Source organism: Vipera ursinii (genome assembly GCF_947247035.1).
Source record: "Vipera ursinii genome assembly, chromosome: 1".
Lineage (NCBI taxonomy): Eukaryota > Metazoa > Chordata > Lepidosauria > Squamata > Viperidae > Vipera > Vipera ursinii.
In genome coordinates, this window is record NC_139512.1 from 202,964,561 (window position 1) to 202,989,501 (window position 24,941).

The following is a 24,941-nucleotide window of genomic DNA, read 5'->3' on the forward strand; positions in this document are numbered from 1 at the left end:
CACATGCGGGCTAGTCGTTTCCGACTCTAGGGGCCGGTGCTCATCTCCGTTTCAAAGCCGAAGAGCCAGCGCTTGTCCGAGGACGTCTCCGTGGTCATGTGGCCGGCATGACTAGACGCCAAAGGTGCACGGAACGCTGTTGCCTTCCCACTGTAGTGGTCCCTATTTTTCTACTTGCATTTTTACGTGCTTTCGAACTGCTAGGTTGGCAGAAGCTGGGACGAGTAACAGGCGCTCACTCTGTTACACGGCACTCGGGATTCGACCCGCCAAACTGCCGACCTTCCGATCGACAAGCTCAGCGTCCTAAATGCATCCCAAGAAGGGATAAATGAATAAATATCCAGCTCAAACTGGGAATAAGATTCAGTAAAAAAAAAAGCAGAACAGAAACTATAAACATGTCTGAATAAAGTACAGATTGGGCAGCAATGGATTCAGCATGCAGCATGCTCGTGATTTGCAGATGTGTAAATCATCAGGCTGTATGGACTAGGGGTAGGCAACCTTGCCTCTTTTATGACTCGTGGACTTCAACTCTCAGAATTCCTGAGCCAGCAGAGCTCAGGAATTCTGGGAGTTGAAGTCCACGAGTCATAAAAGAGCCGAGGTTGCCTACCCCTGGACTAGGAAAACAATGAGACCAACAAGAACACTTCACAATCAAAATATATTCACACAACCTCCATTTTTTTCTATGGTGTGGCTTTTTCAACTTGGTCTCTTTGTTCAGTTTTTCTTTACTTGAGATTAATGACCTGCTTGGGGCAAATATATTAGCAACATTGAGTGCAATGATAATCAATCTATCTATCTATCTATCTATCTATCTATCTATCTATCTATCTATCTATCTATCTATCCATCCATCCATCCATCCACCCATCCATCCATCTTCGTCATCCATCCATTCATATGCATGCATATTTCCGCCACTCTGGCTTTTGTCTAGAAGTTGGCTATGGAACCCAATATGCCCCCCCCAAAAAAACCCAGAGTGGCTATGCAAATGTCAGTGACGGAGCTTCAAATCTAAGTATAGAAACAACAATAGATTGATAGACATAATTGAGCTTTGGTGGGATAATTAGCATTATTGAAATGCAAAAACTGAATAATTCAAGTATATAAATGGAACTGAAGAAGCAATTCAATGTACTATCCATCTGAGAAAACCAGTGGAGAGCATCTGGGTAAAAAAAAAATGGAGAGGAAAAACTGCACTCTCAAAGGGAGAAAGAATGTGAATGATGCCGTCATGAAACAAATTTCAGAGACGCGAATGAATAGTAATAGAAGAATGGCATCTCCTTTATATTCCTGAATTGCTTGTTACCCATGTCCTGTTTCAGAAGAGACAGGATGGAAGGAGGGTGTGTGTGTGTGTCTGGCTATCTCTTCTCTGACTGATCCAGTAAAATAGGTCAATGAGATTAAAGTAGGAGGAATCACACAATGTTGGAGGTCTCATAATCCTACAAAAAGAAAAGGGAAATATGATCAAGCATGCAACTGGAATTTCTGGGGAAAGGATTTCAACAAACAAACACAAAGGGAATTCTATGCTGCATGCTGATGGGGGATAAAAGGCATACTTAAATTTCAGGGAACCATCTGAAATATTTGAAACTAGAATGAGTCCTGTGGAAAAAAACAGTCCCTTTCTCCTCTTTCGGCTGAATGCACACAATTTGTGGAGGACCACAGTGTGATAATTTTCAAATACCGGTTGCCGTCAGAAACGTTTCAGTTGCTGTGTCTGTGCAGCCATGCAGAAGGCCACCTGGCTTGGTCCCCACAAATGAGAATCCTGGGTTAATCTGTGAGCGAAAGTGAATTATTAATGGGGAAACGTGAGCTGTACTAAATGTGTCTGCACCGAAAGGTCCTTTGCTTACAGAGCAACCTTTAAATTCCCTTCTAACATCAGGCCCTTTAAAATAAATACAACATCCATTAACAACCTGTCATAATGATTGTAAACAATTCAAGTATCTTTTGTCAAATTTCTCCTGAGGAAGAGCAGTAAACTTCATTAGCGGGCACAATAGCGCTTCTTTATTCTTTCCCAGGAGGACTAGTTTGTCACGGTGGAGAAATATTTGAAGTTGTCCAGAAGAGTTGTGAAATCTGTCAGCGCCTTTGGAGAGCAGAGGCACAGATCATTGCCATTAACCGCTTGGAGGGAATTGCCATTTTTCAGCACTTCAGGAAAAGTGGACAGCTGAGGAATTTCTTACCCCGTTTACTGAAAATGCCTGATTTTTTCCCCTCCTCCCAATTATGTGGTGGATGCATTTTGATTTCATTGGTAGACAAAGAAAAAAGTGAGATGCGGAGGCATAAATTTTATTCCCTTATGTTGTAACGCCTCATGTAAGCATTGGTTACATTCAGTCAGTTTTCCTGATTTGCATAGTTTATTTTGTCATTTATATTTTTCCCTTAAGCTACTTATTACTACTGTTTGATTACTACTTTAAACCATTTCCCTAGAATTTGATCCCTGCTGGCCAGGGAAGATGAGTGGAAATCTTCCCTGTTTTCATGAGGAATCTCACTCTCTCTATATATCAATCAGCTTTACAAATTATTAAAAGTAAAATGAAATCCTTCATTGATTTTTACCACAGTTTCATATTTTTCTGTGCAATGTGCTTACGTCTACACTGCAATCTTTCATATGTAGCTTTCTGTACAACTTCCATTATAAATGAATGAGTGCAACTTCCTTATATATATACTCAACTGAGTCCTAATAGATTTTTTTTTTTAAAAAAATAATCTTCCTAATATTGAGCTGTTTATAACATTTTGGTAGCTGAGGCATCAATGATCATTGGTATCTTCTCTTCATTGGCAGCTTTGATGTTACCGTAGAGTTAAGTTTGGTAGATCCTAATATTTCATACTGCAAAAGATAAAGTATCATATGTTGGTTTGGTATCTTCTCCTTTAAACTGAAATAATCTGAAATCTGTAAATCTAACCATGGATAGAATTTCCAAGCCATATTTGATGTAGACCTTTGGCTGCTCATGAGAATGAAGAAACTGTTACCATGACAAACAGGGATTCAACATTTAAGCACACTTTCTATAATATTCTTGTCTCTCCAAAGAAAAAAATTGAGCTTTGACACCTGCAAGCAGCAGCTATGGATTAACGTCAGCATAGCCCATAAACAACATAATAAAAACACATTTGTTTGGCTATTGGCTTGTGGCTTTTTTCAGTATACACATAAATTACATGCTTTTGCATTTGGTAGGCTACAGAAAAAATTCAAGAAGCCAAAGGACACTATTTTTGCAATTCCAAGACTTAAAAACATTACAGTTAGCAGCATGTCTTTTTCTGATGCACAGGAACACTCCAGACTTTTTCATCTGGTGCCCTGCCAGCAAAGTTCAAGACACTTGACTTGGCTCACTCTTCTGTGTTAAGAAGATATCTGACATCAGATAATGGTGATTAAGCTATAAAGCTCTTGAAAGGACACCCTCAATTTGTCAAGAACCTTATCTTAGATGCCAGCCTAATCTTATCTCAGTTTTGATGAGATATCTCCTACGTAGGTTGTGAAAATGGTATAGTTACTCTATGTCTTGATTTCAGAAAAATATGGATTGCATTGCATTGCATGTCATTTTGATTAATAAGCTAACCTCCAATACAGACTGGAGGGGCATAAGTATGAAATGGATTGCTCAAAAGGAAAATTGGTGCTCATCAATGGTCCTCTGTTTGAACCAGAATGTTACCAGATTCATTCTGAGATTCAATCTTAGACTTCAAACTCACAAAGATTTTTGTTAATGATGGGGATAAAGAAGTCAACTTTGTAAATGACATGCAATGCAGCATTGCTAATACCCTATAAAAGAAAAAAATAGAGAAATGGGTAAAATAAGGCAAATGCAAAGTTTTTCCTTAAGGAAACAAAAATCAGCTACACAAAACAGAAGGTTTGGCAATACTAACTTGGAATAATAATTGATTATAAAATAAATATTAGTCAGTAGCATGATGATCACCAAAAGGGTGAAAAAACAAATACAATTTTAAGTTACATCAACAGAAACATTTCTAAATCAAAGAAAGTAACTATTATACTCTGTTCCAAATTCTGAAGCCCCTACTTTGAATATTAGTTATAGATACCAAACTTTAAGAAGGATTGAAGTGGGATATGATAAATAAGAATGATTAGGGATGATATATTAAATCTTTTGAACATTAAAGGAATTAGAAATGCTCAGCCTTGACAACAGAGCACTGAGGAATAATAGAACAACATTTTTAAGTACTAGAAAATATGTCATACAAAAGGCCAAAAAGGTATATTTGATCATCCAACAATGCAAGCCCCAAAATAACAGATTTAATGTATAGAAAGATTGATTCTGGTTGAATGTTAGATTCAACCAATGACAGCAAGGATGGATATGATGTCTCTTGCATTATTGCCTAAGGTATTCCTCAGGTCTCCATGATATTTTTTAATTAACCAGTTGCAGGACCTTTAATTAATCAAAACAATATGAAAAGGACCCCTGGTGATGCAGTGGTTAGAATACAGTATTGCAGGTAAACTCTGCCCATTGGCAGAAGTTCGATCCTGATGGGACTCAAGGTTGACATAGCCTTCCATCCTTCTGAGGTCAGTAAAATGAGGACCCAGATTGTTGGGGGCAATATAAAAGGTAAAGGTAAAGGTTCCCCCGCACATGCGTGCTAGTCGTTTCCAACTCTAGGGGCCGGTGCTCATCTCCGTTTCAAAGCCGAAGAGCCAGCGCTTGTCCGAGGATGTCTCCGTGGTCATGTGGCCAGCATGACTAGACGCCAAAGGCGCACAGAACGCCGTTACCTTCCCACCGTAGTGGTCCCTATTTTTCTACTTGCATTTTTACGTGCTTTCGAACTGCTAGGTTGGCAGAAGCTGGGATGAGTAACAGGCGCTCACTCTGTTTCGCGGCACTCGGGTTTTGACCCGCCAAACTGCCGACCTTCTGATTGACAAGCTCAGTGTCCTAACCCACTGAGCCACTGCGTCCCTGGGGGCAATATACAGACATCATAAACTGCCCAGAGAGTGCTGTAAAGCAATATATGGTGCTATATAAGTTCCAAGTAGCTATTGCTATTACTATTGTTAAAATACAATGTCCTTCTTTGGGGAGAAAAAATCCTCTTGGCACATCATACTTATTCCCAATTTGCAGCATTCAAAACAATTGTTTTAAGAGTACTGTTTTAGCTGTGAATATTTTGCACATCCCTATTATGGCCACATGAACACAAGTATGTGTGTATTGATACTGTCCCCTTCATAAGGATTGAAAGTGATTTACCATCACCATCATCAATAAAAGTAACAAATGACAGACTTGTGTAAGCTAATTAACAAAGCGGGGCAATTACCATCAGGAACCTAATAGTCAAAGGATAGAGGATGTGCACATACACACAACAAATACATAGAGTAAATACAAACAGCAAATACATAGACTAAATGGGCAAGAGGAATAGAGAAAGAGCAAGTGAATGAACTTGAACATAGTTGATGCAGCAATGTTTAATACATCAAAGCACATCTCAACTCTAATTCATTAGGCTTGTAAAAGGAGCCCACAGGTTCCAAGATGTCTTTGGGCCAATTCAGCTCTCTCATTCCAGATGCCATTTTTTAAAAGAACTGACAGGCTAAGTGTCATGGTTCCAATAGATGAGACCAAACAAATCAGAACTCCGAGGCTGTAAGTTTCCTCAAAGGACATGTTTATTGGCTACATAGTATTGGCACGGTCAAAAGTGAAACCAAGTTTGAAATTCCCTCCAAAGAGTTACAATATTACAAAGTTAAACTCCCCATCCCTATACTATGCAATTAACTGTGTTTCCCAATAGAATAGTTTGGCAGGCTTTCTGACAGAATGTTCAACCCCCAATTCAACCAGTAGAAATGACCTTGGTTCCCACAGGACAGAAATTTTTTTAGAATAGCAGAAAACCTCCACTTCCCCCTCCCATTCTTGTGACCACCTAAAATGAGCAAGATGGCTTCAGCCAGGTTCATTGTAGAGTTGACAGTAAGCTTTAAACACACACACATGTACAAATAAATGTAGAGTTCATTACCACATCTAAATTGAAGGAAGTGGGGAAGGCAGCCTCCCTCTGGACTCAGGACAAACTGAGGACAAACTCTGGTTATTTCCTTTTTGCCTGAAGTGGAAGCCAACCATTGTTTCTTATGGCAACCTGACAAGTTATCTAATATTAGAAGCTGCCAGGGTAGACTTGCTCAACTGGTTCTAAATGCTTGCAATGTCTTTCTACAATCACAGAATCAAATCCTCTCTTCTGGAGAAGAGATCTGGAAAGGTTGACTTAGCCCCAGTATGAAGCACATAAAATGCAAAATTAGGGAACTGATTACTACCAGGGAGTTTGTGGGGAAATCATAATCCATCTCAGGCATATCATATAATTACAAACAAGTGCAGGCAACTAGAGATGATAGTGCTAGCTTGAGTCCTGGTACCTCCACAACTTTGAAGGGTAACCATCTGCAGCAGAGGCTTTGAGCCAGTCCTATGATTGGAACCTAGATTTTCCAAGGTTCTAAGATGGATGGTACATTCCAGTGAGTATGCCAGGCTACCTTGCAAGTAGCCAAGCTGTCATTTGCAAGGAATGGCAAGAAGGGTGATAACTGATATAAAAGCTGAACCTGGCACACACTCACTCATATCCCTTCTTGTAAACTGAATTTCACGAGCTATTCAAATTCTTATACAAGACGGGCATTTCTTCTTCTTCTTCTTCTTCTTCTTCTTCTTCTTCTTCTTCTTCTTCTTCTTCTTCTTCTTCTTCTTCTTCTTCTTCTTCTTCTTCTCCTTCTCCTTCTCCTTCTCCTCCTCTTCCTCCTCTTTCTATCATCATCATCATCATCATGAGTTAATGTGTAAACTCTTTCATGGACCAAAACTAAAGGGGTGGTGAAAATAAAGCTTAATGATTCTCCCACCTCCATCCCCAAATTGAGGATGGCAGATGGGAGGAGAGGATAAGAATCCTGGCAGCTTGACATCCCCACTGGCTGATTAACATTACCAGCCAGCCCCAGAAAAATTGCAAATTTTAAAACAAATTAGTGTGTGTTTAATTGTACCATAGTGTGAGTTCTGGTTAGGAGCACTTGAAGGAGAATATAGTGAAAATTCTAACTGCAGGGGATCGTCACCTAATCTTTTCTTCTGGTTATTCACTGTCCATACCAGATCTCCCTTCCTACATGTGCTGCTTCCTTTTCATTTTAATCTCAACTGTTTGCCTGATGCATTACCTTGTTCTAATCTCTTGAATCTTTTCTTGATTAGCTGCTGTTGCTTGGAGCAGGAACTGCTCTTGAATTCTTGGAACTGCTCTAGGCCACTTGGGATGTAGTAAATCACGTATGCTCTTTCCTGCCTCTCTCTGCCCCTTTCCTCCCCAATAGCAGTTATGCCCATCTTGGCTCTTTTTCTCTTCTTTATGCTGCACCTGAGCCCAGGAAGTGCCATCTGGTCTCTCCATTTCTCCTGATCTTCACACACTTCAAGTGGAAGCTTCCTAGATCAAATGACTTGATGCACCATTTGTCACATCAATTTTCCATGCATTTATTCACAAGTCCATTCCAGCCCTTTTTTTGCCTGTACAATTATAAAATGAGAAGAAACTCCTGCCTTGATCAGCTCTGCATTTTTTTGCTCCTCCCACCACTCTGTCTCATCAGCTGTGTTGAAGAAACACTGTGCAAGCCACCAAATTCTTACACTTGAGATGTTCTTATAGCTCACCTCTATTATTAGTTTTCTGCACCATACCATTGGCATATAGAATTTGTTGGTTTACTTATAGAAATAAAACACGTCCTGGTGGCTCACATTACATCTTGACCATATCTGAAAAGAAGGAATGGCTTTGCCCGTGTGTTCTGGTCCATCCTTAAGAACTCAAGGAAAACATGGTCACTAGCAGATCCTTCATTCTGTCTGAGTGGAGAAAGAATAGAATAGAATAGAATAGAATAGAATAGAATAGAATAGAATAGAATAGAATAGAATAGAATAGAACAGAACAGAACAGAACAGAACAGAACAGAACAGAACAGAACAGAATAGAATAGAATAGAATAGAATAGAATAGAATAGAATAGAATAGAATAGAACCTGGACGCAACCTTGGAGGTCTTCTAGTCCAGCCCCCTGCTCAAGCAGGAGAACCTATACCATCTCAGACAGTCTAGTCTCTTCTTGAAAATCTCCAGTGATGGAGCACTCACGATTTCTGGAGGCAAGCTGTTCCACTGGTTAATTGTCCTCAATGTCAGGAAGTTTCTCCTTAATTCCAGGTTGTTTCTCTCTTTGATCAGTTTCCAACCATTGTTTCTCGTCCTTCCCTCTGGTGGTTTGGTGAACAACCTGGCCCTCTCTGCCTTGTGGCAGCCTCTCAAATACCGGAATACTGCTATCATGTCTCCCCTATTTCTTCTTTTCTTTAGACTAGCCAAACCCAAATTCTGCAACCGTTCTTCATATGTTTTAGTCTCCAGGCCTTTGATCATCTTAGTTGCTCTTCTGTGAATTTTTTTCAAACTCTCAACATCTTTTTTGTGATATGGTGACCAAAATTGGCTGCAGTATTCCAGGTGTGGCCTTACTAGGGTTTTATCAAGCGGTAATACTACTTCGCGTAATCTTAATTCTATGCCTCTGTTTATACAACCCAGGATTGTGTTAGCTTTTTTGGTTGCTGCTGCACACTGCTGGCTCACAGTCAAGTGATCGTCCACTGCCTCCTTCAGTAATAACAAGGCTGGCCAATCTGTTGTCATGCTGATGTTGCATGTTTGAGGAGGGGTCATTGTGATGTCACCTATAGTTACCTATCTGAAGAGACTGGCCATTCTGACCTGAAACGTAGACTGCCTGATTGAAAGACAGAACAGCCCCATTGGTCTTTGTATTGATCCTGCCCATTGAAGCACAGAAAGATGCTCTTCCACCTCTTCTTTCATAGTGGGCAACATCTGAAGAAATATCTTTCTCTCCCCCCCCCTCTCTCTCTGAGTTGTGTCCTTATAGCACTTGACAGAAACAAAGAAACTGACCGGCCTGCCTTGCCACAACTGTCTACCTGAATGGGGATAGAGAGTAGAGAAGAAAGATTGGACACTGTGCTAACTTAAGGCTGCTAACCTGCCTAATGAGAAAGGAATTCCTGCATCCCAAACCAGTAACAAGGGTTTTAACTTTCTTCCCTTAAAATGTCATTTGTCCATCTTGGGCAGGTTCTGATGTCCTCCCGTGATTTTTGGATCCTGTCTCACTTTTGCTACCTTCCAATTGGAAAGCTTGCCTGATCATGTTCTAAACATTCTCTGGGTCACACCAAAATAAGAATCCGACGTATGACTTCATCCTGCATTAGTGGAATGGCTAAACAAGCTGTTGCAGTCCAACTTTTTGTCTGCTTTTCAAAACTTGGCTTTACAGTCAAGGGGGAATTCATGTTTCTATACTATCTGGCAACTAATGCTGAAGAATATCCTGAGTGGAGTACTGCAAGCATGATCAGCCTCCAAACTATTTCCTACTAATTAACTGAAATAGCTCCTTAACTGAGATTATCCATTATGAGAAATAATAAAAGTGGAAGGAATAAATGCCAGCATACCCACTGAAAGCAGTTTTAGCATCCAGTAGCTTCACCCAAACTCCCCCTTTGTGTAACAGCCACAGCAAACCAACATAATTGCATTGAAGAAAGAAAAGGGGAAAAACAATTCAAGTAAGAAGCCCAATACTGGAACACAGGTAAGCTCATTTAAGCAACTAAATCTTTCATCTCAATTTTGACATTGCTAACTGAACTGCGAAGAGACATTCGGTAATCCTGTAGCAATCTATTCATGTTCAGCTAATGCAACCAATATGGATGCTTTAAGCATTCTAAAGAGCCTTGCAATTAATAGATCTGAATGGTTTATGATAGCCTTTGGAATTCAATGAGTCGTTTATATTTCTTAGTGCTAAGTCACAAGAATAACTATCAATCTTAGAATGAATTCTAATGTCTTGAGAATACAGAATATAAACTCTGCAACCCAATAAAGGTAGGCTTGCATTTGATGGTCATTAATACATTTATCCTACTATCACAGATTGAATATATGGTAATCTTTATAACAAAAGTGAGCAACTTGTGGTCTTCTGAGTCTCTGCTGACTTGATGAAATGGTAAAGCATATGAAAATTACAACATATAATCCAAAACAAGCTTGGCACATTTTCAGTTTTAAAAATCAAAGGAAAGTCCCTTTGTCCTCTCTTTCCAAGCTTGAAAGCAAGCAGTTGTAGTACCTCTTGCATGAAATTTAGATCTGCTCATTTGTGTAAGTTTGTGTTTGTGGGTTCTCCCACCCCTCCACTGTCTTGACTCCTAGTGATTGCCTGGAGAAGTCCCTGTAGTTTTGCTTTATAAGTGGTGTGACATTGCCTTCTTCCTAGGGCTGAAAGAGAATGACTGGCCCAAGTTCTCCCAGCTACTTTGGTGCCTAAGGTAGGACTAGAACTCAGTCTCCTGGGCTCGACCCAGTGTCTTAGCCAATAAACCAATCTTTTTGTGTACTATATATGCATCATCACAATTCTATTGAGTGGAGTCTTCCCTCCAAACATCTCCAATGCAGCTCTCTGTCAGGAACTTGGCCATTCCAATATAAAGGCTGGCTCAGGAATTTTGGGAGTTGAAGTCCACGAGTCATAAAAGAGCCAAGGTTGCCTACCCCTGGGCTAGACGGCGGACAACATTGAAACGTATATTTCCACTGGCTTTCTGTCTTCTAATGGCATATTTCATTGTCAGTCTGCCCAGGCACCACCATCCACTGGTTTCATCAATGAGCCAGAATGCCAAACACCTGTGACTTTTCTCTTCATTTTGGTTTTTCCACAGAAGGAGTGGGTATACTTGGCATGAAGCTCCTCACTGTACATCCTATGTACCTACCTTCTTAAGCACTCAGCCATCTTGCTACTTAAACAGGCTACAGAAAGGAAGAATGAAGCCCCCAACACCTGATGTTAACATATCAAGTGTTTAAATACTTTATTTTTTGTGACCACATTTGGTGGAGCATGGGGAAAAGTAGGCACAGAGGCCAAAGCCTGTCTTCTAGCTAGCCTCTCAATTTAACTCTTTTTGATTCTGTTCTCTTTTGTCATTCAGTTGGTTGCTTCTCTAATGAAGGGAAGGCAGTAGAAGGTTTAATAGCTCTGCCATTTAGGAAAAAGAAACATTCAAGAAGCCAGCTTGAGTTGTATTTATCCCTAAGGAAGCAATAGAAAACTCAAAATTACATTCCAAACATACATTATATTTAATACAAAAACCAAGCATGGGGTTAGAAATGCTGGGTAATATCCTTACCTCAAATGTGGGACGGTTCTACAGGGTCAAAGCCAAGAGTAAGAAAAACATCTTACGTGGTTCAATATTAGAGTTTTGAAATACTTTGCAGAGACTGAAACGTAGGAGCAGATGTTCACCTTAGCCAGGAAGTAGCTTTGAAGGGCATCATTCCCTCTTGGTTTCTCTTGTTCATTCCAAAAAAGCAAGATGTTTTGACTTTAACATTTGATGTTCCTATAATCTTGCCTGTTCTGTAATCCATAATTTAGACATTGCCTCTTAGGTATGCTGTTACTGTGAATGTAATAAAAGCTTGGTGAGAAAGCTATATGGTGCCCTCAACTGCCTCCAAAAGTAAGTGACTTGTAAAAATGTTTCTTTTAAAACTAAGAAATGCTGGCATTTTCTTCCTGTTTTACATATACGCTTGGGGTAAAAATACATTGCTGGAAGAAAAGTGCAGTGTAAACATCTAGGGAGCACACTTTTTAAAAGAAATTCTCTGTCAAGAAATTGCTGTTACCCTGGTTTATACATTTTAAAATGTAACAGCAATGACGCACCAACACTAATCATGCCCATGTTAACAAGGGGTTAGGATAAAAACAAAGCCAGAAGCCTGTGGAAGGCGCTTGACCACTCTGGGCTGCTATAATCATAACAATGGTTTTGCTTTGTTTTGCAAACTACTGATTGTTAGTAATAGCAAAGTGCACATGCCCCAACATAATCATTCTCTCTCTCTCTCTCTCTCTCTCTCTCTCTCTCTCTCTCTCTCTCTCTCTCTCTCTCTCTCTCTCTCTCTCTGTGTGTGTGTGTGTGTGTGAGAGAGAGAGAGAGAGAGAGAGAGAGACAGACAGACAGACAGACAGACAGACAGACTCTAGAGATCTCCAGTCAAGCAAGAACTGAGATAGCTTGCAGTGACATTTCTTTTATTTAATTCTACATTACTTTTCATTTATTGGTACTTAATTTCTCCATCTGATTTCTGACCAAAATGATCTTTAAGGAATTTATAAATATCAGAATGAAACACCCATTCCAAACACAGGGATTAAACACTACTCTCCACTACACTAAAAGCAACATGCAGCAAACAAAGTACAAAACAATATTTCACTCGATGTCAGAATCCATTTATATTTCATTTCTATCTACAGTATCTCCTTTGAGCTAAAACCAAATCTCACCTTCCCCTGGATTCTGCCATATTCCCAAGGGGGAGAGGGGATAGGCATGCGGGTTTTATTACTTTCACTTCCTCCATTAAATGTAACCTTTTGTTTATTTGCCTTCTTGTCTGCTATCCATTACAATGTAACAAATTGCTTTCTATACTATGCGTCTCTCTGAACTTTTTCTCCCTTACCGGGCAACTAGGAAAAGGGGTGGGGGAAGAGACACAAACCTCCGGGATCTGGTTTATTTCTCCAAAGGAGGTGTGAAGAGCTGTGGAATGATCGTGCTGCAAATGGAACTGGATTGATGTTATATTTCCTTTTCCATGATGGACTTCATCACCTGGGGATTGGCCGGTCTGGAACTGCCCGGTTGAACTGTGGAGTGGGGTTTTGCTTAGGGATACTTTAAAAATATCAATCTGTAAGGGAATCCCTCAGATCCTGACTATTATGCTTGCTATCCCTTATTCTTAGTAAAAGTTCCTGCTTGGAAGAAATTGTCTCCAAGAGTTCTGCTTTCTTAAGATGTGGGTTTGAAGTAGGTTCTGACACTCAATAATTTTAGAACTGTAAAACATGAAATTTTTGGCCTAAAGACAAAAAGGGAGAAATTCCAATTATATAGAACTGGAGGGCCTACACACAATTCTGTTAGGTGCCCATCAGTCTCCTACTCTTGTTCTATCAACCCTCCCTTACTTATTGATCTTGTAGTTGCTTTTGATGTCTTGGGAAGTTCTAATCTAATGAACCCTGGGAATTATAGTCTTACTGATGAATCCAGAACAACTGACAGCATGCTTTTTATATTAAGTGCACCCTGTGGATAGAGTCAACTCTTTTGGGAAAACAGCCTCTCATTTTTAAAGTCTCAGTGACCAGAGCCTTTAAAAACATTTGCAGAGGAATGAGAGGCAATATTTGTATGTAGGAAGAGACAGAAAGAATGTTGAATGCTTTGCATATCAAAGGTCCTGGTAAGCTCTGTGTTGCTGGACTTTGTTATAAAACTTAGGACTCTAGCTAAATAATTTTCTTATTTTGTTTTTAGCTGTTGTGCAAGTATCTTCCTAGACCTTGGTTGCTCTAGGACTACACAGTAAGATAGCAATCACGTTATCAATTACTGTGGCACTAATAAGCACTCTAATTCTTATATGATGCATTAAAATCCCCTATTGCAGACATGTCAAACACAAGGCCCGGGACCCGGATCCGGCCTGTGAAGTGGTTTCATGTGGCCCGCGAAGCCATCCTGGAAACAGTGAGGGAACAGCCCCCACTGCCTTGGCCCTGGCCCAGAGACCCTCCTTCTGCCAGAGACCCTCAGATCTGTCCCACTCCTGCCCAGGCCCCCATAGGCACCCTTGATGCGAACGATGTAGAGCTGGCCACGCCCACCCAGTAGGCCATACGCACTTTAGCCACGCCCACCCAGCAGGCCACACCCACCCAGGCCACACCCACCCGGCCCCTTGAGGGCAACCGCAATGCTGATGCAGCCCTCAGTGAAATTGAGTTTGACACCCCTGCCCTAATGCTTTGGTTAAACTTTGGAACTATGGAAGTGCTATTTGAAACAAAATTTATCATGTACCGTGAAGTAGGTTCAAGGATTGTTATTGTTTTCTCCAGAGCTAATTCAATTATATCAAAAATACTGAGATTTTTGTCTCTTGTGTCCAGACAATATGTCAGGTGAAAAGATGATGCATGAATGAAACAAAAGTTATGAATGAAAAGGCTTTCTCCATTACTGCTATTGTAGGTGATTGAATCATGAAGGGTAAAGGAGAATATTTATATATTTATATACATTACTTAAACAATATCCCAGCCCTTTTTACTACCTATTGTTCTCCATTCTTGAATATATGGTCAGTATCCAAACTGATTGAATAGGATTTCTATTTTATTAAATAGTAGTTTCACATACTGAAGGAAATGCTTCCTAAAAATACAGCTAACTTAAAGGAATTCTTTCATGTAAGTTACAGTAATAAATCATAATCATAATAGTAAAGTTGGAAGGGACCTTGGAGGTCATCTAGCCCAACCCCCTGCTCAGGCAGGAAACCCTATACCATTTCAGACAAATGGCTGTCCAGTCTCTTCTTAAAAACTTCCAGTGTTGGTGCATTCACAGCTTCTGGAGACAGGTTGTTCGACTGGTTAATTGTTCTAACTGTCAGGAAGTTTCTCCTTAGTTCTAGGTTGCTTCTCTCCTTGACTAGTTTCCATCCGTTGCTTCTTGTCCTGCTTTCAGGTGCTTTGGAGAATAGCTTGACTCCCACTTCTTTGTGGCAGCCCCTGAGATATTGGAACACTGCTATCATCTCACCCCTAGTCCTTCTCTTCATTAAACTAGACAAACCCAATTCCAGCAGCCGTTTCCTATATGTTTTAGCCTCCAGTCCCCCAATCATCTTTGTTGCACTTCTCTGTACTCTTTCTGGAGTCTCAACATCTTTTTTACATCGTGGTGACCAAAACTGGATGCAGTATTCCAAGTGTGGCCTTACCAAGGCATTGCAAAGTGGTATTAGTACTTCATGTGATCTTGATTCTATCCCTCTGTTAATGCAGCCTAGCACTGTGTTGGATTTTTTGGCAGCTGCAGCACACTTCTGGCTCATATTTAAGTGATTGTCCACTAGGACTCCGAGATCCCTCTCAGTTACTACTATTGAGCAAGGTACCCCCTATACTATACCTGTACATTTGGTTTTTCTTGCCTAAATGTAGAACCTTACTTTTTTCACCACTGAATTTCATTTTGTTAGATAGCGCCCAATGTTTAAGTCTGTCCAGATCGTCCTATATCTTAAGCCTATCTTCTGGAGTATTGGCTATTCCTGCCAGCTTGGTGTCATCTGCAAATTTGATGAGTTCCCCATCTATCCCTTCGTCCAAATCATTGATGAAGATGTTGAAGAGCACTGGCCCCAGAACAGAGCCCTGGGGCACCCCACTACACACTTCCCTCCATGTAGATGCGGTTCCATTGAGGACCACACGCTGAGTACGGCTGGTCAGTCAGCTATGAATCCATCTGGTGGTGATGCTGTCTAACCCATATTTTTCTATCTTATCAAGTAGTAGGTTGTGATCTACTTTATCAAATGCCTTACTGAAGTCCAAGTAAATTGTATCCACAGCATTCCTCTGGTCCACTAATTTTGTCACTTGGTCAAAGAATGCAATAAGATTTGTCTGGCATGATGTGTTTTTGACAAACCCATGCTGGCTGGCTTTTAGTAATGATTATGTTTGCCTCTAGATGCTCACAATTATGATGGCTAAGAAGACCCCAGGACAAATATAAAAATATCCTTCAGTTGCACAATGCAGGTTTCTGGCTAGAAAATAGTGTGTCAAGCCTACAGCTTTTAAACCCACTGTTAGAAAGAAAAGGCCAAGCTAGATCAAACTTTGCCCCTAATTCAACAAGACTTATTTTTTGAACTATTACTCCACCTGTGACAATTAGATATAGGCATTTCTGAAAACAATCTTTAATGTTGCTGTATACTTAGTGCTGAATTATAGTCTGAAGAGCTGAAATGTCCCTTGCTTTATGCGCTTAACTTTAAATGGAAGCCAATGTTTAAGGAATATTCTTCAGTGGAATTTTGCATGTCCCTAAATATGACATCATACAGTAAAATTTCAGCTTGTTTCTCAGGATGCAGTTAGTTTTATTCTCAGGAGTAAAAGTGAATCCAGGAGTGAGCTTCTGATTGCTTACTTTTTACCTACGTGGACTTTAAACTTGCCTCTAGACAAACCCACTGACTTTTCTGTTTACTGCATACAACTTTTCTGCTCAGAATATCTTGAAGAACATTATTTATTAAATTTATATGGTGCCTGCTTCACTAACAAACAACAGTTAATTGGCACAGGATTTGATTGTAGAAGATGTTAGAGCCTTAGTTTATCTTGGACTTCTATTAAAACAGTTACCATGACTGATAATAAAGAGCTCTGATCCATACTTTCAGGAGGCAACCAGATCTTCACATTAAAAAATTAAAGGTAGGCAACCTGTAGCACATGGGCTATAAGCACTTTCCTAGTGTCTTTTTGTGCTTCTTAGAAACACCCCCCCACCCCCCAAGACTGAAGCTAAATCTGGGGGAAATCTGATGGATTTAAAGAGCAAAATAGTCGTAGCTCGCCAAATATCCCACAGTCCTGGAAAATCTCAAACAATAAACTACATGAAAATAGATTATGCTTATTGGTGAAGTTTTCTCTAAATTCACGAGGAACAATGGCTAGGCTTGTTGGCAACTTCAACACCGCTCCCAACATGAAATAAACATAAAACTGTCCCTCAGCTGAGCAGTAAAAGGAAATATTTTCAAACACCAAGATGTTTAGGATCTGGATAATTATGACAATTAAGTACAGATAATGTTAAGAAATTTTATTTGGCTCTGTGATGAAAGCACATAAATTACAAGTGGAAGAAACATCATGCCACAAAATTGCATAGGATTCTTACAAAAAATGTGAATTATGCATCTCTAAAGGCTGAAAAATTAAATTATATACATGTTAAATGACTTTTTCTCTAAGTGAAAGCAAAACCACTATGTCCAATCAGCCAGTCACATACATTGTTTATACCAATGTTCAATAACGTTAGTTTCAAATGAAAGCAAGCCCTATCTAAAAGAAATATCTCTTACAACCATGAAGAGAGTTAAAATGTCCAAATTCTCTGTGTGAAGGTCTGTCCTAAGCTACTAAAATAATTCTCAGTAGTGTATCTGAAGTATACAGTGGATCCCAATGTAATTCAACGTAGCTCTATTCTCTATAGCAAAATGTCCACAGTATATTATTTTGACATGTTCAACACATAACAAGGCAAATACATAGAAGGCACAAGACTCTCACATCATAGACTCCTTTTTCATTACCTTACTTTATTTCAAGTAATATTCATGGTAAATGATATATTACTGCAAGTTTTAACAATGCAAGATATACAATATTACACACTAAAACTACAACTGCAAAAAAGGGCACTGTACAGATATTAAAAAAGTAAGTACAGTCAATGATCAGTTACAAATGTACTGAAAACCAACCACTGCTGATAATATACTCTGTCAACCATTAACTTGGTAACTTTACATCATAAATTAAAAAGCTTATCAGAGTTTCTCCTACTTGTTTGAAACTGCAGTATACAAGCATGGCAAAGAAATAACTACAGAACTGTTATCAATACTGGATTATTGTAGCCTGTCTAACTTAAAACAAATTTATTTAACTTTTATCTTAGAAAATGCAGCATTAAACTTTGACCCTTCCAGGTTTTATATTTAATGATTAATAATATTGATCTTCAAAGTGCAAAAGTAGAATAAATGTAGGAGTCATCTTCTTAAAATTAAAATGAAACCTTCCATTTCCATTATATCCTCTAAATTACTCCATACAATACAAGCAGTTTATCTTTTATATACTCTAACAATGTGCAACTTTTCTTCATGCATGATGTAATGAAAAAAAAATACTGTTTAGCCAAAATTTTAGTTTCCCTATGTACACTTAGCATTTAATTCAATTTCTGTTTTGTTTGATCTCTATTTATTGCTTGCATTTAAATAAAATAAGTTATTTTTTACTGAACTCCTGAGGGAAAAAAACTACATATATGCTGTTATGTATTCCAACCCCTTACCACTATCAGAACAAACTGTAATGTTTCAGTAATATCCACATGGTAGGACAGTAAGGAATGCTGGGGATGGAACAGTAACTTTTCTAAGGTTAACTATATAACAAAAGGGTAGGATTAATCAGATTTCTCTGATTCTTTTCTTTTTCACAAATATTTTAACTTTGAAACATCTATGTTTCTATACACTTGGGAAACGGCATTTCCACGTGCGAGTTCCATAGATTAAAAAAGATAAGAGTTTAAGAGTTAGGTCAATGATGCAACACAAAAATAACTGAAAGCAACATTCTTGAATCTATCTTACATTTGGAAATAGTACAGAAGTCTAAATGAAAGATTCTGATTGTGCAACAGTTATTTCATAACAGTATCAGTTACCACTGATGACTGTATGAGTTTCTTTTTTAAAGCTTTTCAGTCCAGCATGAGGGAAAGTTCAGCAAGAACTTGCCTGCGCTTTTGATTTACAGAGACAGAATGCGCATATACATATGTGAATTTGTGTCACATTTGAAGCATGTATAATCACATTATTATATCTTGAAGAGATTTTGGCTTGGGAATATATTCTAGTAGTTATCACAATTACAGAGAACTAACACTGATAATTCTCTGTTGACACAATCAGCACAACCAACTATCACTGCACAGAAAGCTAAAGAAAAAAAATGTCCCCCCCCCCCTCAAAGTGCCATTGTTAAGATGACGAAAGCTTTCAAGGTATAGTTGCAAAGGAAGGAACAAACAATTACGGAGACTGTGATAACCGTGGGTGGAATATTGTTTCACAGCTGTTTCATAAAGATGTATAAACACATTTACCTGCACAAAGCATACTGGTCCCCAAAGAATGCTCCAGCCTGCTTGTGGTTTAAAAATGACTAATGTAAATATGGCCAGAGAAACCTCTTGGTTTATGGCATTAAACTAAAAAGAAAAAAAGGCCTACAAATAGAATGTAATTTCCACACCCAACTATTTGTTTGAGAAACTAGTACAATCCCAATAGAGGTCTTCCATATCTGAAACTGCCCAATGGTCATTCAAAAAGAGGAACATTCCTGGGGAACAACATGGTAAGTTGCCCTGTCAGAGTAATGTGAGATTGGGGTCTTTTGTGGGAGCTGTTAGAGGGGTGTATCAAACACTTTTCCTGGATTATCTTCTAGCTCTTCATTTTGCAGTGGTTTGTGGTTCAATTTCCCACCATCGGATGTCAGGGAAGAGGATGTTGAGCTGTGATCTCCATCGTCACTGATTTTGCCTTTCATCGCGTCTTGAACAAATTCCAAGATTTCCAATGGCAGTCTTTTGAATTTGTCTTGATATTCTTGATCTAGTTCAGCCTGTAACTGGAAATGAGATGAATATTGTCATAAATAAAATTGAAATGATTCACCTTTGCTTTTTTCAAACAAGAAAAAAAAAATCCCCCTTGACTGACATTTTCAAATGGTGAAAGGGGAGGGGCTGCATTTTGGTTATGTTTCCAGATGTGAATTTGGCATGAGGATAGAGAGAAAACCTACCATTGGCTGTACTCCATTGTTTTAGAGCATGCAGGTTGTTCATGCACCAAAAGTCACAAAACAACGTTAATTATTACAGCCTGCTTTTTTTTTTTTAAAAAAAACCTCCATCATGCTGGATGCCTCGGTATCAAACATCTGCATCCATTGCTTTCCAAGTATGTTGGACATACTGCTATAAAATACTATGTTGCCAGGGAGATTCTGGGAATTGAAATCCATCCTGAGGGTACTGGATATATGTAAGATATCTTATGAGTGGATAGACTTCATTTCAAGACTCAATAAGAGATATGTCTCATGACCAGCAGAAATGTTGCTATCTCTGCCATCACTATGAAACTTGGTGGAAGTAACATGTACAGTAGCATCCTTGTGTTAATTACTTTGCTATTTAGTCTTATTTTGGAAGACCACGATACTGAGGAACATATGCTAAATCAAAAGTAAAGTCAATTTTATACAAAATGTAAAAAAGGCTCCACTGATATAACCCACTGAACTGCATTTGCTGATTTACAAATATATTAAATGTATTCCAGTGTTTGAAAGAGTAAATATCTATGAGTAATCTGACACCAGTTGATAAATACTTGACAATTACATTCTTATTCAACAGTAATTAGTATTGAGCATGAATTAATAAAATGGTAGTTATTATTAGACATTTGACTGCTTATGAAAGAGTGCTGACACACAACAAATCTAGAGTCAGAAACAATATTTTAAAATGTTGAATTGCAAGTTTTAAAATCTCTCCATAGGAATTCAAATGGTAAGCCATGATGTTTAGAAATGGGCAAACTGCTGTACCATATTTGGAAATGAATGATTACTTTAATTTGGTGACACCTCACCAGAGAAATGCCAATTATTATGAAGGCAGAATTGTAATTGTGTTGGCATTCAATCTGGAAGCTATTAGCTGGGCCTAATATTCAGTTACAGCAGATTCAATTACAATGGTATTTTCTGAATTCTTCCCAAGAGAACAGAAATATGTATTTTTAAAAGGCACAGATAAACATTTGTTCAACAGGGGCAGAGCGTAATGCATGATCATAAGATTGTGAGTTCATATCATTTACCTGAAATAAGCCCCACAAAACTAAACAGGACTTCCCAGTAAAAATGCATATATTATCAAGCTGTAAAAATACTTGTAATTAATATTTGCATTTTTAATATCCAATGATTTTACTTTAGAACAGACATGTCAAACTCATGACATCACATGATGTCACGAGACGTATTGGGACAGTTTTGCCATTGCCGGCAATGGGATGGGCGCGGCTTCTACATGACGCATCCGGCCCGTGCACCGGCAGTTTGACACACCTGCTTTGGAACATAGTTCCATAGAGGAACCCAAGACTGTAAATATGGAAAGCTATTAATTATTAAAAGAAGATAAGATTGTTATTATTTTTATAAAAGTATCAGAACTAAATACCTTAAATATTTTAAAGATGCTGTCTGAGGAAGTCCAGGGTTTATTTTATTTTATTTAGAAAATTTATATTGCCACCTACTCACACATGTCGACTTAAGGCGGTTTACAGATATAAAAGAAATAATAACAACAACAACAATGCCCCCATCCTGGCAACAACACACATTCATACTAGCCATTTAACGGGCTCCATCCTGCTCTGGGTTCCCCAGGCCCGCTGGCAGAACGTCTTCAGTGCCTTCTGAAAGAGTGTTAGAGTGGAGGTCAGTCTAATCTCTGAGGGAAATGGTGTTTCAGAGACGGGGAGCCACCACGGAGAAGGTCCTCCTTCTGAGTCCCACCAGTTGTATCTCCTTAGGGGACAGGACCCACAACACTCCTTGCCTCTCTGCTCTAGTGGATCAGGTAGATGTGCCTGACAAGAGACTGTCCCTCAGATAACCTGTCCCAAGCCAGGAAGGGCTTTAAAGGCGACAACCAGCACCTTGAATTGCACCTGGAAGCAAATCAGCAACAATGCAGTTCTCCTGCAGGAGGTTACACATGTGCACACCAAGGTCTGCACAAAACCATGTGGGCTGCTGCAATTTGCACCAACTTGAGCTTCCGGATGCTCTTCAGTGGCAGCCCCAAATAGAGCGCATTGCAATAGTCAAAACGGGAGGTGACTAGGGCATGAGTGACCATGACTAGGGATTGTTGGTCCAAGAAAGGACATATCTGGCACACAATCCACAGCTGCAGTTGTGCAAAGGCCCTCCTGGCCACGAGTGACACCTGCTCTTTGAGCAGAAGTCACAAATCCAGGAATACTCCCAGATTACGCAGAGGGTCTGTTTGGGGCACTGCCACCCCATCCAAGTCCAAAAGGTGCCAATTCTCCATGGGCCAAAGAACCCCAAACCCAGGGCCACTCGGTCTTGCCAGGGTTCAGTTTCAACCCGTTGCTCCTCATTTAGCCCCTAACAGCCTCCAGGCACTGTGAGAGGGAGGTCACGGCATCACTTAACTCACCATGGGCTGAGATATACAGTTGAGTATCATCAGCATGTATGCAATGAGTTATGTCCGCTTCCTTGAAATATTTTAAGTAATTTAACATTAGCACAGAAGTACAATTAGAAATGAAGAAAAAAATGAGGAGAGAGGAAGACTTTAGAGGTAGTTTGGGAAACAACAAGCAAATTAAACTGTTCCACTGATGTCATATTGATACTGTACTCTAAGGAGGTAGTTTAGTGGCCCGTGAGATTACTGAAAAGTCACTATGAAAAACAGAATGTCTAATCCCATCGCTCAGTCCTAACCATGAGCTCTAATTACGGCACTGAGAAACTGAAAGCAGTTCAGCGAGACGACTAGCAGCCTGCCTCCCCCACTTTTTTTAGAGACATAGTATTGGATTTCAAGAGCTGTGAGCCATGCAGAAAGCTACCTCATTTTCATTAATACTATCATTGAAAGTAATTTAATGTAGCTATTTGAGGAATATATCAGTCTCCAGGCTTTTATCCAATATAGTGGTATTCTCGAGGAGCCAAGTGCATAATTTCTTATTCAAATGAGTTTCCTAAATATGGGGTGGCTGGTAAGGTCCATTATCACAGCTCACTGCTCTTATAAATACTATTCACAGGCTTCATGTGCCTTGGAGGACAAAAATGTTTACCTTTAAGTGAAATAAATCTGGAAGTACATTAGCCTTGCAAGAAGGTAGCAAACAGGAAGAGTAAAGTAGCTGAAAGAGGAGAATCTTTATACTAACTCAGGCTTCTGGTGTCCAATGACAGTAAAGTGCAACAAGGCAGGATTGCATCGTCCCAACAGTAAAAGTTGTCAGCACTACAGAAAATAAACCAAAAAGTACTTTTCCTCCTTAAAGATTAATTACAGATAGTACTCAACTTACCACAACTGAGCTCAAAATTTCTGTTGCTAAGCAAGACAGTTGTTAAGTGAGTTTTTCTCCACCTTTCTTGCCACGGTTATTAAGTGCATCTGGCTTCCCCCTTGACTTTACATGTCATAAGTCACAAAAGGTGATCACATGACCCCAGGACACTGCAACTGTCCTGAATATGAGTCAAATGTCAAGCATCTTTTCAGTGCTGTTGTAACTTCGAACAAGCACTGTTGTACAGGTAGTGCTTGAGTTATAAACGTAATGGAGCCTGCCAATTACATTTGTAACCCAAGGATTCATAGGAGTGAATCATGTAACTTGAATGTGACCACTCCCTGCTTTTGCCCACCCATTCGCTAATCGAATGTCTGGGTCATTAAGTGCACGAGGTATCTCAGGGTGAGGAAGGCCATGAGGGGGCCTACTGCTACCGACCTGACCCACTGAGATATCTCATGCTTCCCCTTCCCCCACATCCTGCCCAACTGGGTCATTTACCTTATGTAGATCTCAACGATCAAGGGAGCTGTCCCCTCTCCTGCTATGGTTTCACCTTGAGCAAAAGCTTGCTGAGGCCTGCAGGGGCGACAGATTGCTCTGGTCATCCTTGCCAAAAGCCTTTGCTGAAAATGGAGGCCAGGAGGGGCAGGTGTGTCCTTCTGGGCCTCCGTTTACAGCGGCCTCCGTTCTCGGCCGTAAAGACCTTGAGGAAAAGCCTTTGCTGCTGTAAATGGAAGCCTGGAGGGATGTGCACACCCCTCTCGGCCTCCCTTCTCAGGAGCCAAAGCTTTTTGCAAAGATGGTAAAAGGCTTTGTAAATGAAGGGAAGGCTTCGATGCTTCAGGCCTTCCCTCAGTTGGCAAAGCCTTTTGCCACAGATCTCATCCAGGCCTCCATTTGCAGAGAGCAGAGGCCTAAAGTACTGCAAGATCATGCAAGATCAGTAGTGCAAGATCTCGCACTATTGATTTTGTGTGAACTTGCAGTACTTTAGGCCTCTATTCTCTGCGAACACACCAAAGGCCTGAAGCACCGAAGCAGGCCAAGAAACCAAAGGCTCGCGAGATCTTTGCAAGGTGAGTATCCACAAGCCCAGTGCCTGGGGACACCTGGGGGTGGAGGGAATAGGCAAGGGAAATGTTGTAGCGCTTCTGTGGTCCTTCGTAAGGGTAAATGACTGCTGTGCTGTGTAACATTTGTAACTTCGGGATTGTGTCATAAGTACTTGGGGAGGGGGTTATGTCGTAACTTCAAATGATCGCTGTGAACTGTCATAACTCGAGGATTACCTGTAATCTTTTTGAATACAGGCCATTCAAAGACTCTTGAAACATTTGGATGGCAATAAAAATACATGTTTACATATACATTTCAATGGTAAATAGTAAAGAACTTCCAGTATGATTCTGCACATTGATGCTGAAATATCAGGAGGAAGATTTAATATTTTTTCCTTTCTTGAGGACTCCATTCTTCATAACTGAAAAACCTCTGATCAAATATTTGAAAGAGCTATATTGCGTATTTAAAATAAAAAGGCAGTTCCCATTTCAAGCCAAATATTGAGGTGATCAGTTTGTAAATACTGGTATCACCAGAGTCATCTTATAAGGGAGCTGGGTGACATAAAAATCCAATAAATAAATGATTGAAGACATTGTAATATTTTCTCCATTGTTCAATATTTGCAAAAGCAGTAATTAAAATG

The 24,941-nt window shown here is 39.7% G+C and overlaps 1 protein-coding gene across 3 annotated transcripts in view; it reads right to left on the reverse strand.

The window, feature by feature from the left end:
• Window positions 1-17,095: 17,095 nt before the first annotated feature.
• The window catches only part of PLCB1 (phospholipase C beta 1), a 471,912-nt gene continuing 464,066 nt past the window's right edge, over window positions 17,096-24,941 (reverse strand). For 2 of the 3 annotated variants that reach the window (XM_083362231.1, XM_083362232.1), the window contains one exon: window positions 17,096-19,700. In XM_083362231.1, coding sequence (XP_083218357.1) covers window positions 19,476-19,700 — 225 coding nt within the window. In that variant the 3' untranslated portion in view covers window positions 17,096-19,475. The remainder of the gene's footprint in view (window positions 19,701-24,941) is intronic. The other variant, XM_083362233.1, reaches the window with a different exon arrangement.